Raw genomic sequence first — 18,148 nt, forward strand, 5'->3', positions numbered from 1 at the left:
CTCCGTTTACCCATAGTTTGTCTTGGATCGCAGTATTCGTGGTGTGCATGACTTTTTGGTCTTTGATGAATTCATTGTGTAAGGTTCCAAATTTACACGGGATAGCTAATTTCTTTAACGCTGCTACGTATTCCTCTATGGACTCTCCCGCTGCCTGCTTTCTCTGTTGGAAGTTGTACCCTTCTATGGATGTGCATACCGCCGGTTGTAGTGGTTGTTTAGATCATCGATCGCGCGTTGGAACACGTCGTCGTCGGCGTCATCCGCTGCCTGTCGCGTTGTGGGGACTAGATTCTGGAAAACTCTGATGCCTTCCGGGCCTAGATTGTGGAGTAATATTCTCCTCCTCCTCTTGCTGGGAAATGCCTCTCCACTCTCGTCCTCCAGGGCTTCTAGATAATTCATAAAGTATTCCCTCCAGTCCTCCCACTTCATCTGAGGGATCCCCTGGTTTGGGTTGGAATGGGACTGGTGTCGTGAGTGAGGATACCTGGGCACACATTTCCCTTCGACTCTGGTTGTGCTTCTTCCCCTCTGGGACTGCCCGGTGCGCTCAGTCCGCGCTGGTGCGTGTGGATTTGTTGAGGCCCAGACTCGCCCCCTCACTATGTGGTGCATGCTCCGCCAGGGCCTCGGGCCGACAGGCTTTATTTTGTGAGCCTGATGGCGTTGTGCTTGATGGGAGGTTCGCTCCCCCGGCGTCTCCCTCTTATTGTGGTTCTTGTACTCACTGCGGGCGGAATCCTCTCTTCGCCACGTGCTTTCGTGATCCGTGGACTGCGCGTTGTCTTGGTAGCTGGCAGAGACTCCTGTTTCTGCTCACGCAGTAGGGTAGGTGTGTGCCCTTCCTCCCGCCCTGGTTTGTATTCTTCAGACTGGGGTGACCTCTGCGAGTGGTGGGCTGCCCTGGCTGCTGCAGCGCTGTCGTCTGCTGCGCTCTCCTTTATTGTTGCCTGTTTGGGGCCAGTTCTTCCTCGTGGTCCCCTTCTGGTGGGTCTCCTGTGGGTGCTGTGGGTCGGCTCAACGTGGTCTCGAGCTTCTGTCGTTGTTTTTCGGATCCCGACCTGGTCGCCACTTTAAAGTTGCTGTTTTCCCCCCAAAGGATGAGCCCACTCTGGTTTGCAGGTAAGTAAATACTTTTAATTATAGAATGATCAGAGAACGCCGGGAACGTCGGCGCTGTGATCGGACTCGGCACTCTGTACCTAAAATGACAGTTACACTCTACGTTATCACGCAGCCGCGTAATGACTAGAGCGCAACACTACAACATATGGTGTCAAATAATAGACTGGAAAACCTGCTAATAATTTCTTAGCATACACTACTATTGTACAAATGAAGGCGGGTTTACACTACATATCTCCTGATGGCTCTGTACCACAACTTTGAGAGATATCAATAGAAATATATTCTAAAATAATAATAATAATATTACATTCTCTTAAGTTAATGAGGAAAAAAAGTTGCTATAGCCGCAACAAAAAAACCTAAGATATACTGCATAAAAAGATACAATAATCTTTGGGGACTCCAGTAAACCATAAAACCATATAGGCAAAGGCAGGATAGTTAATTAAACCCCGTGGCTGCGGACACCATTTCCACGTAGTACTCCCCCCTCTGGTAGCTATGCAAACACTTTGTAAAGCTTTAAAGTGGTAACACGTAGGTTACCTAGTGGGTGTGACTACTGATTGACCGAGTCTGTAACATGGTCTAATTTTAGCCACGATAACTAAGCTATGCTGCAGGCAGGTAGCGAGCTCAGTTTGTAATGCAATATAGTATTTAGTAAGTTGGAGGCCCACTGTAGTATCCCATGTTGAGCTGCACTAGAACTCTCTCTGGAATGTCATGATGTGACAGAACAATTTATTTATTATTACTTTTGTATTTGTAGAGCGCAACACTTATTCCCTAGGGGTTGTCACTGCGCTAGGTAGACGCCCAACCCGTCCACTGAGCGAGTTTCACTAAACCATAACAGGAACGTCCTGCTAATTCCCCTTAGGATTAAAACTGTTCTAAAAAAATATCCAAAGGTAAAAATATTCGATCATCGATAACAAGATGATCCAGAAATCAGCGTGAATCTCAGAAAAGTGCAAACAGAGCATAACACAATATGAGCAATATAATATATTAAAATGATAATATAAAACATAAATATAATATAAAATGAGGTTCTCTCATGTATAACCAGCGTAAGCATCAATGAGAGGCAACCATGAGAGTTCATCTTTCAAACAGACAGGAGTTGCTGGAAAGAGGATTGCTGGGGTTGTGCTCACGTATGAGGGTGTGTCTCTGAATATATCCCAAGTTTTATAATACATTAATTTCCAGTTTTGCTGAAAATCCTAAAAACACGAGAGAATGTTTAAATAAAAAGGCTACATTTATGTGGAAAGTGGATTATGAGGAGTTGGAAGTTGTGCAAACGAGGCTGAAGAGTGCCTCCAGGCTAAAGAGTTTTGACCAAGAGAAAGGTCAAGAGTCATAACAAATACGAGTAGTAAAGGGCAGCGAGCTGTCACATTGCAGGGAGATGGTAGGAAGAAAAAAACTACAGCATTAATATCTAGATGTCTAACAGGTGCAAAGAACATTTACTCTATCATAGAGAAGGAAGCATTGGCTGCTTTTTTGGGCAGTTAAAAAGCTGTTTCGGTCTGCAAGCTCTCAATTAAGATAGACCACAAACCAGTGAGGAAGGTTTTTCCATAAAAGGTATAGATGCAGTGTCAACGCAGGATTTGTAAACGGGTGGTGGCTCTTCAGGAATGCAATTTTGAAGTACAATACTGAGCTGCTGATGGAAATTATCTGAAAGTGTGATGAGACACAAAACAGGCACTTTATATCACCCAGAAGCAAATGGGATGGTTGAGATACTAAAAAAAAAACTTTAAGGAAAACAATATACAATACATGAATGTTAGGTGAGAATTGGTGAGAGAAACTGTTGAACAAGTTATAGATTTATAGGTTAAATGGGAGTGTACCGTTTGAGTTGTTTTGATGCAGGAAACCAACTTTGGTTAGTTCATCTTGGGTGAGTGAGAGGAGGAGTTAAGGGGGTTATTTGGAAAATATAAATTGGGAGAACAGAGAATTAAGTAAGGTTGCAGTGAGAATGGAGCGCTTTGATGAAAGGAAGGTGTTTAAAGTCACAAAAGAGACTTAGCTGACTGAGTTAAAAATCCAAAGATATGCAAAGGTACATCAAACTACTTAAAACACAAGTGGTCTAATGGTTACCTAATGTAGTAAAAAAAAAAAGAAAAAGCATTTGGTGTGGATACTAAACAGAGTGATCAATGTGAGCTGCTGCCATAATGGCTGTTTCCAGTCTGCTTCCGAAGCACCACCTGAACTGCTACAGAAGCCAACAAGTAAAAAAAATGCGGGTCTTAGGCTGCATGAAGGACTTACGACTGAGAGCGTACAGACAAGCCTAACAATTGCTAAGACATTTTCCCAGGAAGCGGTAAAGAGACTTTGAAATGAAGTTCCACTGCCTAACAGACAACCTAAATCTTGGATCCTTCCCCAACATCTCAATGTCAAAGTACAACAGAAATCACTCTTGCAATTCGGAGCACTTCTTGTCAGACTTTCGATGTCTCCTGAATTCTTTTCTTCCCTAGAGTTGGACTAAAAAAAATCCCTACTGCTTAGAAAACAGCTAACTCGTCCTATTTGTAGCATCCACCTTCCCCATGGCAGGATCCAATCAAAGCTGTTATTTCCTGTTTACCGACGTCACAGGGTATGTCACAGACAGTTCCCTCTATTTTATTAATGCACTTGACAATTGGGTAAAGTGGACCCTGCCAACCGTTGTGCCACGATGCCAATACACTTGCTGCACTAATGATAGCTGGGCTCCTGTGTGTGTAGATAACGAACCTACAGAATTATAAACAAAAACATACTCATGAGCAGTGTCCTTGTAAGGAGAAAAGAATGCCTTAATAGTCCCTGTAGTAAGATCATTCTCCCACACAGCTACAGCACTGTGGGCAGGAGCAAGCAGCACTTGAGGTAGCAAAGGCTCTAGAAAGCAATACCAGACATGGGCTATTGGCATGGAAGTCAGGCCTGAAACACCAAAGCCCACATCTCAGCCCCAGGCCAGGAGCAGATCAAAAATCACCAACAGTCTATCAAGAGAGGGAAATTAACCTGCAACCAAGAGGAGGATAGGGCGAAATAGCACAGCAATATTTTGCATCCTAGAAACTCAAGAAAATCTGGGCACCTGGACTTGCTTCTGCGAACAAATTCCGTTTTCCAATGGTAGACAATCAGGAAGTTCTGAGTGAGGGGTAAACTCTAAGCAGTAAATATACTCCTATAAGGCGGACAGGGTAAAGTTGTATGGACAAACCAGGTTGCCTGGCTCCTAAACACGGACCTGCCCTCAGTTTTGTGAGGACTGCAAGGAGGAAGATAAGTGGTACATGAATGCTGCTTCCTTTCTTTTGAATAAGCCCCAACACCATGTGGTCTCAATGCAGTACTCAGTCGGACAAAGCATTTATATTTTATTTTAAATTGAAAAAAAAGTGAATGGTTGGCCTCCTTCAACTTAATGCATGTTTTCTGAGCCTCCTGGTCTGCATTTATCAACAAAATGGCAAGTCTCAAAGACGCGCACAAAAGAACAGGCTTTTTATGCCATTTTTAAAATGGGTTTCCCTTTATCAGGCGGCTTAAGTAGCGAGTCTTCTGAAATTCTGTTGCTGAAGTTCTGCCTGTACATTCTATAGGCAGATGCATTAGATTTTCAAAGAGTGGAATCGCAAATCGCGCTACTTAGTAGCCTAAATCATTGATCCTTTAAAACAGGTGTTTTTGGTAACAGCAGAAATGCCTTGGAAGTTTCAAGAACTTTGAATAAACCACTGTTCTGCTGCAGTACACAAAAGTTTATTTTTAAGAACTGTTTTTCCTTTGAATGCAAAACATAATAGAACAGAACATTGATTTATTTTGTACAACAAAAAAGTTTTTTTTATGCGCGAACAGACAATCCGTGGAGACTTCATAAGTCAAAACTTCTTCCCTTTTTTAAAGTCATGCTTTCTTGTGGTCAACAAAAAATTGGCATGTAAGATGTTCCGGCGATTGGCTAGTGCAATGTTTTCTCAGATCCTCGTCAGCTGGTGCCAGAGACTGGAAGGGAGGATGCTTTCTACTTTCTCCATCACAAAATTTAAAGGAGCGAACAACGTGCTGAGGAACTGTGAAAAACAGAAAAACATACAAGTCAATATCTAAATGCACAGTAATTAAGGCTTTAATAATAAAGTCAGGCTTTCAAACAGAAACTATGGCTCCAATGTTCTATCATTTTCAACAAAATTCCCAATCATACTATTTCCCAAGTCTGCAAGTGTGCATAATGCATTCGCTAAAATTATATCTAAATGAACTTGCTTCCTTACACAAGTTTGCCCGAAAACACAGGAGTGACATTCTTTGACGGGGAGACATTCTCTTTAAGTTAATGTAACAATGCAGGTGAATAAGAGGGTAATTTATAGTGAGAGAGTGGTAGTGACATTGCAAGACATGGGGCTTGTTCCCTTCAATATGCGCTTCGGCCTATTACCAGGACCTCCCCCTTGTCTCATTGATGGGCAGAGACCTGGGTGACTACAGTCCTTTGAAAACAAGGTGTCTTCCTTGAATCAGTCTGCTATTGCCCCTACCTTGGCTTTTATCTGCGAATATTAGAGCTGGCTTCGGGAAATCAGCCTTCTTTTCCAAACTTCAGATTCACTTCTTGAAACATTTGTTAAATATTTGCATCCTATTAATAAGTATGTATATAACACATTGACAGGCTCCTAAATATTCCCAAAAATGTTTTTAAACTACCATGCACATTTGGATATTAATCTGGTCAGTGGGCATGTCCCATTTAATTTATATTGATATGTGCTTTAACACATCAAACATTGTGTTCCACTTCTTAAACACGAGTTTGAACACGGAGCTCAGGCAAAGGAAGCAGTCAGAGTCACCCTTGTTTGACCAGCATGCAGACTGGTGTTTTATGCTTTACCTGGTCATCCCTTTTTCAGGCACTACAAGTTTCTTATAAATAGCAGTACAGCTACTCGATGAGCAGTCTTTTCAGCCAAAAATAAACCAGTAGCCCCATGTATCCTACTGCGCCTTCCTGAACAAAAAGACTTCAGCAACCAGTTGTTACCATCACCCAGACACATTTAGACACTTCTTGTGCGAGACCTGCTGATGCTAAGGTGGGGGAGGAGGGGCATCTTGCTTTTCAACAAGTGGCTCATCTTGAGCCTGATGGTCATGATCTTGCACAAGTTTAGATCGGATTCATACACATTATTGCAAGATTCAATGCCAACTTGATCAAAGATCAATGCTCCTCCGTCTGGACAGAGTAGTCCACTAGCGATGGTTGTGACAGACTTAAGAGGCATTTACATGCAGAGCCATTGTGCCTGACAGATACCAGGAATAAAATAATGGATATTATAAAAAGGAGACATAACTGTGGGCTTGCTATTAATTGATACAAATAAAATAATGCAACTACATCAGACTAGGTATTTGTCACCACCTTTCTTAAGGTTCAGCATAAGCGGACAACAACATGTGAAAAAAAAGAAAATACGATTTTTATTTTTCATTACATGCCTCATTAACCATGAGAAGATATTTGGTTCAGTATTACATTTGCCATCTTTTGCTAACTGGTACTATTAAACTCAGAAATTATGTAGGGGATTGAAACAAGGTCTGTAAGACAGAAGAAAAAAAAATCACCATTACAAAAGAAGTCACTGCCTTTTATTGCTGAAAATCAAAACTCGGGATTGTGTGCGTGCGAAGGGGTTGGGGGAGGTTGGTGCATAGGACTTGGACTGCTGGGCTATACAACTCTTCTGCAAAGCCTGCAAATTGTTCAAAGATAGGGTACCCATTCAAACTTGAATTTGAGCAATCTGTCTCCATAATTGAAGGCCTGGCCTTTACATGGCTATGAACAGTATCACCCAGATAATGGACAAGTTAGTTAAGTGTTAAGTAAAGTTGAGTTACGTTTTAAGTCAGGCATTAACTTAAATGACTCATTCGTCGACATTGGCCTTGCATAGCCAATCAAATTTGTTACATTCTCATCCTGGTTTCACGTAACTGAAGATTTGGAGTCCGACGAAGATCCGTCGTGGGGCCAGGTCCATGCCCCTGACTTCAAGCATGTGGGGTCTTGAAGTGATTGCTGGCCATGCTTGGTGACGTACAGTTTGGGTTTGTGGTCCTGAATTACCTGCAGATTCATCACATGATTTTGCGTAGTGGCCCGACTGTAGACACCAGAGGCACACCATGTGGGGGATTCATCATAGACATTTGTTTGCGACAACCCCTTCGAGGTTTAAAGCCTGTGGTTTTAGGACATTTCGCTTGCACACTAGAAATACGTTTATGTGAAGAAAAAAGCTCGTCATCTCACAAGAACAAGCATTGGCATAGCCAATAGGTCTCGCCTTTTGGACCTTCTTAGTGTTTAGCCATGCACCTTTAAAGTCATTTCTGCTTAAACACCGATTTACAACTCGTCTTTCTAACAGAACGTGGGAGGAAAGGCATAGCGAAGCATTTAGCAAAAACAACACAATTCATTTTAAAATATCCAATGGCATGGAATGTTTTTCAGAAAAGAAAGCTTTGGCTATGAAAATAAACATGTTATAATTATGGATTTGATGTTTGCCCTCGTGGGCTGTGTGACGCTCATTACGTATAAGAAGTGAAGGGATTACTATGTCTTGTTTACATTTTTAATTACCATGGAGAGGGGAGTGTTCATAGTGGACCGAAAAAGCAGGCCTTAGGCATCAGATCAATGAAGGGGTGGGAGCAGGATGATGACCAACACCACCAGAACGCGTGGAATGAAGAGGGAAGTTTCTTAAGCAACTTCGGAACGTGTGGGGGTGGGGGGGTGATGGAGAGAGAGGGGCAAGCAAGAAGAACGGAAGGCGAGATGAAGCATTTAAATAAACAACTCTGAAAGTATGCACACAAAGCCAATGCCCCCCCAAAAAAAGTTCAACAAAGAAAATGATCAACTCCATAAGAGCATGTGTTATCATTGCTTGCACGAAGTTGAGAGCATGCGTGACTAACACAACAATGAATGTTTGACTTTCCCAAGATACAACAGAAGTTTCTATTCCAAGGTCTGTTGTTGGCACAACAAAGCCACTTGTGCCGTGGCACTGATTAACAACTCGCCTTTACAACTGAACGTAGGAAGGAAGACAAAACAAGAGGTAAAATTCACAACATACCACCACTCCTGTTGAGCTAGCGCCGTTTTTAAGCACTCCCAGGCCAGGTGCACAGATAGGCTGCATGCAGCGCTATGTTTTTAGGTCTCGCCTGACCCAGCGCTTGCGCTGATCTGGCGAGACCTTAAGTAAGGAGGGCTTTAAAAAATGCTACAGCTGGCTACAACTTGCAGTGCATGTGCGCGGGCGCGTGCTCGCCTTGCGCTTGATCGTGATCACTTTCACTTTCGTCACTTTCATTCTGGCTCCTCTGCTCCTTGCATTCCCCTCTCCCTTTTCGTTAATTCCATTCCGGCTCCTCTGCCCCTCGCATTCCCCCCTCCCTTTTCGCCCAGCTCTTTGATGCTCTGCTCGCATCTCCCTCCTCTCTTTTCCTCCACATTTTTCATAAACTGTTTTTTTTGTCACAAATTAAGCCCAGGTTAGGTCCCTAGAACAGGACCGTGTGAGGCCCTGTCTGTGGGGCTGAGATGTGTTATTTTTTTATTGATACTTTAAAAAACAATTGCATTGCCCCAGGGTTGGGAACGTATGCCACTCCATATTCCATCTCCACAAACAAACTGCTTTATCATTCTGTGTGCATGACGCCTTTTCATGCCCTGGCTATTCTCAATTGTGCAGTCTAACATATATTATATGTCAGAGGATACAAGTGCTCGCTTTTATACAGCACGGAGGGTTTGAGCGCCCCCCATGTCAGAGTTTGTGAACTCAGCGAGGGCCGGCCGTGTTGTTTTCCCTCCCCAAGTCTGCTGGTCATGATAAGGAGGCAGGGCTCCTGTTCATGTGACCCCCTCCCAGTGCTGGCCCTGTCCCGCCGCAGCACAGCCCAGAAGAGCTTCCCATGACAGGCAGCCAGAGGGAGGGATGAATCCTCATAACATGAAACATGCCTGTGTCTACCCGGATACTGATGGAAGCTTTTGGCCTTCCTTCCATTATTTCATTCCGAATTGCTACAGCCGTTATGATTATTCAATATTTATTTCTTTTTCCGGGTTAACAACCATTTGTGGTCGCATTGGTTTACAAATGTGTGTATGTTAAAGAAAATGGATAGTTGCGTGTTTTTAGTTGTGGCTCTTACTAAGCATTAAAGTCCGCCCTCCCCATCCCCCCCCCCAGGACATTTTCAAGGTGCTATACAGTTTCAAGGTGCATCATACAATACTGGTGTACTATGCTTTTGGTAATTATAAACACCTCAAGTTATTCTTTTGTTATTTTTGTCTTAAGCCAGATGGTAGGCTATATTATAAAGTTTAGCCATTAGACGCCACAGGGTACTCCGCACCTCACCGCCACCTTGTGGCAGACTGTCACAAGCACTGGTGTTGATAATTAAGTACTGGTCCGAGCACTGGAAACCACGTGCTCAAATTAAGCATTGCCCTGATGCCCCCACACATCATCTGCGGATTAGAATTGCAACACAAGCTTCGTATTTTACCCTCATCCTTTCATGCTTCTTGCCGTGGAGGTCATGATTTTTGAATCCCACCCACCAGCTCAAGTTCGGAATCCTGTTGCTTCCAGTCCTTTACTTCGACTCTCTAGTAACTTGATTTTCACAACATCCTCAAAATTGTGCCTGTTCATTGGAGACAAGATGTACCCTGCACAGTGGTCATACTAGCATGCAACAGCAGCTGCTGTGGTGGGATCACACACACACAAGCATCGGGAACCTGCACCCACCTGCTCTAACGAGGAGCGCACATACCACCACTGATGCCTCTCAGCATCCCCTGCTTTTAAAGAGTTGGGTGTACCTGCGCTTCAGTAAGGTCCCGGAGACAGAACTATTCAGTCTCGCCTTTTAATGCACCTCGCTGGACTCTAGGAGGCCACCACCATAGAACACCAGATACCTACTCCACCTTGTCTGATTGGACGCGTTTTTACCCTACAGCGCCCAGCCTTCAAACTGGTCAAGGAAAAAGGTTTGGGTCCTATATCTGAACTGGCTTGGACCACTCAAATATGCTAAACAAACACAGGAGCCAGACGGATTTATTTTTTCATTTTGAATCCCACTCAGCCAATCAGTACTGGAGGGTCATCTATTTTATTTTATTTTTTTATATTTTTAGAAAAGCATTCATCAATTTAAGATATGTCATCAAATAGACAGTCAGCAAACAATACATATGAACAAGTGAAATGTGCAATAATAAACAAGTGCTGTACAAGTGTTCAAACGAAAATATTGTCAGTTAAAACAGGCAATACCACACAACAATCAATCGTATGCCTAACAGTACATTCACATTAGGAGCCAGTCCTTTTTATTAGGTACAAAAAGACAAGCGGACCTCAAGTTAAAGAGAACTGCCTGCCTGTCTCACAAAGCCAAGGATGGGAAAACTAATTGGGGGGGTTACACATCTAGGGATCACACTGTGTAGGTTTGAACAGCCCTATTGGCACCCCTATTCTTTTTCCAAGGCTCAGGGTCAACGCGTTTCGAACCGCAACGTTAGTGTGGGTTCTCCTCAGGACACGGACTGGGTAGAAGCCGAAACTGAAAGTGACAGATGGATGTCACTCGTTAGTAATCGCAATGTCGCTCATAATGGAATCGCAGTGCCATGGAGCGTCTCTCGCATGCCGTAATTCTTTCAGGGAGGTCATTCTATCTGCGGAAAGGAGGAGAGCTGTCGATCACGGTCTCCTAGTTTATGGGCGGATCTAGACCGGCGCCGATTGTTTGGGTGGCGACCAGCACTGTGGCTTGAATGTCTCTCTGGCGCGTGCTCGTGTAAATCAATGCGTCAGCGCTAATAATTCACCGGACGATATCGGCGGTCATGGCGATCTGCTTGTTTCACTCAGAGGCGGCGTACAGCTTGCGACAAACTGGGCAGAGTTTCTTTCCCTCTGCACTTTGAAGTAACTGAAAGGTTAGCTACAGCGAATTAAAACACTCCTAGATAAATGCATCAATAACAGAGACTCTGACCGATCCCGGTTGACAGCACAACAGAATGTTTTAGTCAAACATTTTAGTGCGTTTCTACTCCAAAATCATATTGGGTTAAAATACCTAAAAAAAGAACGAACTACTTTCAGTCATATTGATTGCATATATCGACCATCTGACCCTCAAACTGAACTCATTGCATATATGCGGATACTGTTCAGACAAGGCAAAATTGTGATTTAATATAGTAGACCAAATGAAGTTGTTATATGAATGCTAACCTCCCACCAGAACTTCTGCTGTACCTGCATATCTGAAGTGTCTAAGCCACAATTTGAGATCATAACAACACTGGGAGGAAATACAAGCTCTAATGGTAAATGAGCGTCCGTGGGGCTCTTGGGACCGCTGAGTCTCATGACTAAAGCCCTAAAAGGTAAAAAGGAAGACCTTTCACGAGTTGTAGCAGAAAGCTGTAGGCAAGAAGAACAAGCATTGGCATAGCCAATAGGTCTCGCCTTTGGGACCTTATAAGTGCTTAGCCATGCAACAGTTGATGTTGTTGCACCAAGGATATTGTGCTGCATAACTAAATACTTATAAGGCCCCAAAAGCTAGACGTATTGGGTATGCCAATGCTTGTTGTTATAAGCTACAAGCAGATGTGCCCTCTCTACTGCAATGAACATACTATCAAGTCGGCTGCGCAGAGCGCCTACTTCACCCATTGCTTCACCCACTGAGGAGCGGGCTCCATGCTTCATTAATATTCATAAAGTCAGTAATGGTCTGTGCGCGTCAGTGCACACAGCAGCAAATGCTGTGGCTTCCGTCTGCAAAGGACTACAGCGCTCCAGCTCTGCTGAAAAGTTTCCCCGTTTAATATGGTAGGCAAGCAACAATTGGTTAGATAAGGTAAAGGGAATTTGTGCCATGCAGTCTTTTTTCCATCTAAAGCACTGGAATGACTAATGCACTTTTGGACTCGTTGCAGCACTTTGAGCCCTGCGTGTTGGTGGGGAAGTCAGGGGCTGGACCCAGAAACCGGCGTTTACTGCGGCCGTGATCGGCCCGAGGGAACCACAATCCCCACAATCCTTAGCGGCAGGAAGCCGCTCTGACCCGCGCCAGGAGGGGCATAAATCCACGGCTACCCCCGGTGGAGCGGGGGACTCGTTGCAGCACTTTGAGCCCTGCGTGTTGGTGGGGAAGTCAGGGGCTGGACCCAGAAACCGGCATTTACTGCGGCCGTGATCGGCCCGAGGGAACCACAATCCCCACAATCCTTAGCGGCAGGAAGCCGCTCTGACCCGCGCCAGGAGGGGCATAAATCCACGGCTACCCCCGGTGGAGCGGGGGACTCGTTGCAGCACTTTGAGCCCTGCGTGTTGGTGGGGAAGTCAGGGGCTGGACCCAGAAACCGGCGTTTACTGCGGCCGTGATCGGCCCGAGGGAACCACAATCCCCACAATCCTTAGCGGCAGGAAGCCGCTCTGACCCGCGCCAGGAGGGGCATAAATCCACGGCTACCCCCCGCGTCGCGGGATCGCGCACGGGTCGGCGCCGGGAGAAGCCCGGGACAAGGGCGGGGCCGTCTGCGGCCGTCAGAGGCCAGAGGAGGCCGGGTCGGGTCACCCCCCCTTCAGTGTCTGATTCTAAGGTACTGTTACCCATTGACTTTTTCTGGACACATTAAGAAGCTCCTCCCTGGGTTTTTTGATATTGTACAATACTTCCTCATTGGTGATAGCCCCAACGATATGCCTGGCAAAGCGGACCTTATAAATCTCACCCCCCAGGGTGATCTGCTTAAGGGAACACTGGACACGTACTTCAAGCGCGTTATACCGCCCATTGCAAAAGACATAGACAGAATAGAACGATCCCCGCTTCTAGATAGCTCTTTTGCTTTGGGTTCTCCGCCTCAGTCAACTAATAAAGCCCCGGTAATATCACTACTGGATGAACTTAATCTATTATGTAAAACCTCTTACATTCCTCTGGTTCCAGAAAAAGCTCCAACTTCCTCAACTTCTAATGTGAGAATACCTGCACAGGCCTTCACATTGTTGGAGCTTGAAACAATGATGAAATCAATTATAACTCCGTTGACTGATAAAATAACTAGTCTAGAGGACAGGCTTAGGGGTGTGGAGGAAGCTATAAAAGCTACAAAAGTCAATTCATTTGTTACCAACTCTCCAGTTACTAAATCTATGGCAGGACCTGTACGTTCACAGCATCCAGTCCCTAGAGATACGCCAATTTCTAAAGATATAAATACCTCAAAAGCTGCTAAAGCCGTTAGGCCATCACAATCTTTGCACCTTAGGGCAGGGCGGAGTAAAGACAAGTCTAACCAAGACACTTTTCCCCACAAAACTAACCCCTTAGACTTGCCACCGGAGGCAGTACCCATTGTGAGTGTTCTCTCAGGAATACCTGAACTTCCGAAGGGAAAACTTGAGAGACAGCAGGACCTAAGGAATAAGGTTGTGTATTGGCTCACCAAAAATAGACCCCTGCCCCCCTATTTAGACGGGACCATATTAAGTGTCCGAAGGGTGGGCTGGTTGGGTCCTCTCACAAAAAACATTGCGGGCGATTTGGTACTTGTGAAGTTTAAACATAAATATGTCGTACCATACCTCCAATCCCGGCAGCCACAAATAGGGGATGGTCCCATATCAGTTTGGTCTTTAAGTGACTTTTACCCCAGAACAGTTTATGTTCCATCATAATGTCGGATAATATGGACTAATTTCTAGATCAGTTTTGGTGATTAGAAATAGATATTGATGGAATTTGGTTTTAAGAAAAATTATGTCATCATGTATTGTGATGGTTGATTAATTTTACTGTACTTTTAAAATTGTCTATGTATACTTTTATGGTTTCTATATGAAATCGAAATAAAGTTTTGAAACGAAAAACGACTAATGCACTCCACAGAAACCTGGTAGAACATGGAGAGGGTGTAGCATAATGAAGAGAGCGGCTGACCATCAAACTTGGGGAACTGGGTTCGAGTCTTGGTGTCGCTCAACATCTGGGCAAATCTCAATCTCCCCGTGCCCACAAAAACAGAATGTGCCCTTGTAAGTGGTGCTAATGTAAAGTCTTCCATACATTCAGGTGGATTGCTAACTTAAAACAAGCAGCGGAGGGGGTACAGGACGGGTGAAGCTGCAAATCAGACAGAATTTGTGCAGTGCGTCGATGGAAGACAGCAGTGAAGACTATAACTAGGGAGCTGCACAGAGGTTACAGGAAAGCATTTCATGCCTGCAGTAGGAGAAACGCATTAAAGAAAATAGTGTTTACAGACATACCATGTAACAACAGAAGTAAAAGGGCCAGTCCTCGTGGGAGGTTACAAATGAAGCCAAGGCGGTACTATGTAGGGACTAACAAGCCTATTAATGAATCAGAAGGCAGCATTTACGAAGGGCAATGACACAAGGCAATCAAAAATATGGGCGGAGAGTGGGAGGGGCGTCCATACTCCAATACAGCATGCCTCACAGAGCAGCACATGCGCTGCATAGGCTTGACCTAAAAAGCAGGAGCTAGCTCCGGATCCACGAATGAAGGGGCAGAAAGAAAGGAACAGATGTCAGCACACCTGGGTTGTGCTTATATACAGCTTCAGTTGTTACTTTCATGGTGGATCAACCCAGAGCAGCACGAGGCCCCCTATTTGTGCGCTGGGGCTATGCTTAAAAATTGGCCAGATCCAGTGTAGCAAGGTGCAGAATCTGCAGTTGGAAGTATCCATTTGAATGCAAAAATGAGCCTCTTGAGGTTTAGATGTAGTCGTTGACTTTGATGCTATATGAGTACATATGTGCACAGTTGTAACTTTTTAGGATGGTGCATTGACAGGAGAAAAGAACCAAGGTTACTACTGCCATGTAGAGGGGATGAGAATAAACATCATTGGCACCAGTCAACTTTTTGAACTGGTAGCTGGAAAAAAGGGTATGCAAATATCCCAGACCAGTTGAGCCATAAGATATTGCCCAGAGACTTCGGGTGAGTTTACATGGATACATGGATACGAAGTTTTAGCATTTCACAATTTTGCAGTTGGTAAACAGGTCTACCACTGCTGTGTCGAAACTTTGGAGCTAATGCTTTGGTATAGCTGGAAGTGAAATGCCATTTCTGAGTTTATTGGTGGCTTCTGATGAGAAGATCTGCAAAGTTGCTGTTCACCTCTGGGAGCTGTTCGGTCAGCAAGGAAACTTGTTGGTGAATAGAACAACACCAGATTGTCTGAACAGTTTTTGAAATCTATATGGAATGTGTAACCTATTTCGGTGTATAATACATGGTGGTTGTGTCTGTTTAAATATGAACTGCTCTGTGACAAATTTTTGTCTGGAAAGCTCAGGAAGCTAATTGGACTGCCATGAACTCCAACAAGATGTTAAGGAAATATTTGTTTCAAGGACCTTTTGCCCTGGACTATCAGGTCACCCACGTGAGCTCTCCAACCCACGAGGGAGTGTCTGTGGAAGAGGTGTGGTGCAGCAGCTAGGGTGCCTGACTCCGGACCACGGGTTCACGGTTTGATCCCCGGCGCCGGGTCTTCCCACCACCATGTGACTCAGAGCAATAGCTCGCTTAATCTTCCCAAGGGCCCCCAGCACCGGGAAACCACTTTGGAGGTAGCTGTGCGCTTTACAAATTCAAGGTCATTATTATTATTGATGGCCACCTGTGACTGTAGGCAACCTGACCAGTAACAAGCTTTTCTCGTTTCACCACTGCAGTTTTTGATGAACACTGAGCTCCTCCAACGCTAGAACGTCATAACCCCTTATACCTGTAACCACTGCTTGGAAAGGCACTTTGGTAGGGGACATATTTGTAACTTGAGTTTGGGGCTAATGCAACTCACTCTAGGCACGTGTAATGCACAGAAACGTGTAGCGGACACAGATGTGACTTTGCATTGATTGTAAAGCATAATGGGTGAAGTGGTAGAATGGTTGGCTTGGTGTGGTGTGAGTCTTGGGCAAGCAGCAACCACAATCTTAGTTAGGGTAAGCCACAAGCAAACACTAAATTGACCTGTACTCAACCCTCTAGTAACTTAGAGGCACTGTGTAAAGTATTTGTGCAACCCTTCAAACAGTAAAACAGAAAGAACCCACACCATGTTAAAAACGTAGAGATTAATTTAATAAACAAAACCGGGCCAGAATGACAAAAATCCAATCAGTAGACCCGGAGATATTGAATGCTAAAGTTTTTAGAGAAAACATTTGCAAAAGGCATAGCCTCCCAAGATCGGACTGTAAAAGATCCAGCTACTCCAATATGCATATGTAAGAAATTGGCTGGTTGACTGAATGGGGTGTGGGCCCTGGTCAAGCAGCAACCACAATCCTTGTCAAGGTATGGCAGAAGCATGCCCAAATTAACCTGTCCTACCCCCTTGGTAGCTTGGCACAGTGCAGTCAGGCTTAACTCGGAGGCAATGTGTAAAATATTTGTGCAACGCTTCAAACAGTAAAACACAACACAGAAGTAGCCCACAACAGGTTTAGAAAATTAGAGCTTAGTTTAATAAATATAACCAGACCTAAACGACAAAAATCAAATGAGTAGAACTGGAGATATTCAATTTTTAAGGTCCAAGTGAAAAAAGCGCAAAAAAGCACAAAGTGCCAACTGTGGATATCTGGTTGCACTGGGCCGAGACAAAGTCACAAGTTCAGGCAGAGTGTGATGGAGTGTGGGCCAGCTACAGGGACCCCGTTAGGCCAGCCAAACAGAGTACCTTCAATCTTGGTTTGTGGAGCATTGCTTGGGACCATGCCAAAGATGTATTGCCCAGCTCAGGTGATGCATCGGTTCCAAGATGCGGCGAGGCTGTGGTGCGAGGCTGTTGTGGGGATGGTTGAGCTGATGGTGCTTATGATGCAAAGTCCGGTGTTGGGAATTTATTTATTTATTTGTGTATTTTATAGAGCGCGCAGCTGCCCCGACGGGGCGTCCCGGCGCTGAGAACTTTGAAGGTGGAGGGCACAGGAGGATGTTAGAGGGAAAACAGGTGGGTCTTCAGGGACTTGCGGAATGACATTTCTGATTGGGAAGAGCGTAGGGCCAACGGGAGCTTGTTCCAGTGCTGGGAGGCACATACCTCAAAGGTTTTTCCACCTGCCCGTGAGCGTTTAAAACGTGGAGTTTCCAGGAGAAGGAGAGAGTTGGACCGTAAAGTCCTGTAGTTGGTATACGGTCGCAAGGTGTTTTTCAAATGGGCAGATCCCATACCCCTCGAGGCTCGATGGGCCAGCGTCATAGCTTTGAAAATACACCTTTTGGCCATTGGCAGCCAATGCAATTTGCGGAGGTGGGGAGAGATATGGTGTCTGAAAGGGATTCTTTCCACTAGCCGAGCGGCGGCATTTTGGACCGTCTGGAGTTTTTGACATTGGTCTGCTGTGATACCTAGGTAGAGGGCATTGGCGTAATCAAGATGGGAAATGATCAGTGCCTGGATCACAATCTTACGGCAGTCCGCTGGTAGGTAGTTGATGAGTCGCTTGATGGTCCTGATCTTGCCAAAACAGGAGGCTGTCACTGTTTGTACCTGGGTATTGAAGCTGAGATGGTTATCCCAGCGGACTCCAAGATTTTTTACTGAGTCTTTAGGCGTGGGGGCTTGGCTCAGGTCTTCTGGCCACCATAGACTGGAGTCTAGAGGTGATGGAATGCGGAACGCAGTCGGGGAGATGTGTTGGCTTTAAAAAGTTGCAGGGTTGCAATGCGGAGTCTATCATCATTGCTGAGGCTGAAGCTCTGGGGGGCGTGGCTGAGCACGCAGCTATGGCGGTCGTGCCAGGGTAGAGCTCTGTAA

At 44.9% G+C, this 18,148-nt stretch overlaps 1 protein-coding gene across 8 annotated transcripts in view; it reads right to left on the reverse strand.

Annotated features, from left to right (window-relative positions):
* Nucleotides 1-4,916: 4,916 nt before the first annotated feature.
* Nucleotides 4,917-18,148, reverse strand: part of ST7 (suppression of tumorigenicity 7) — a 606,638-nt gene continuing 593,406 nt past the window's right edge. For all 8 annotated transcript variants that reach the window (XM_078674347.1, XM_078674344.1, XM_078674346.1 and 5 more), the window contains one exon: nt 4,917-5,252. In XM_078674347.1, the coding sequence (XP_078530473.1) occupies nt 5,157-5,252 (96 nt within the window). In that variant the 3' untranslated portion in view covers nt 4,917-5,156. The remainder of the gene's footprint in view (nt 5,253-18,148) is intronic.

This window comes from Lissotriton helveticus, chromosome 1_1 (assembly GCF_964261635.1).
Source record: "Lissotriton helveticus chromosome 1_1, aLisHel1.1, whole genome shotgun sequence".
NCBI classification, from domain to species: domain Eukaryota; kingdom Metazoa; phylum Chordata; class Amphibia; order Caudata; family Salamandridae; genus Lissotriton; species Lissotriton helveticus.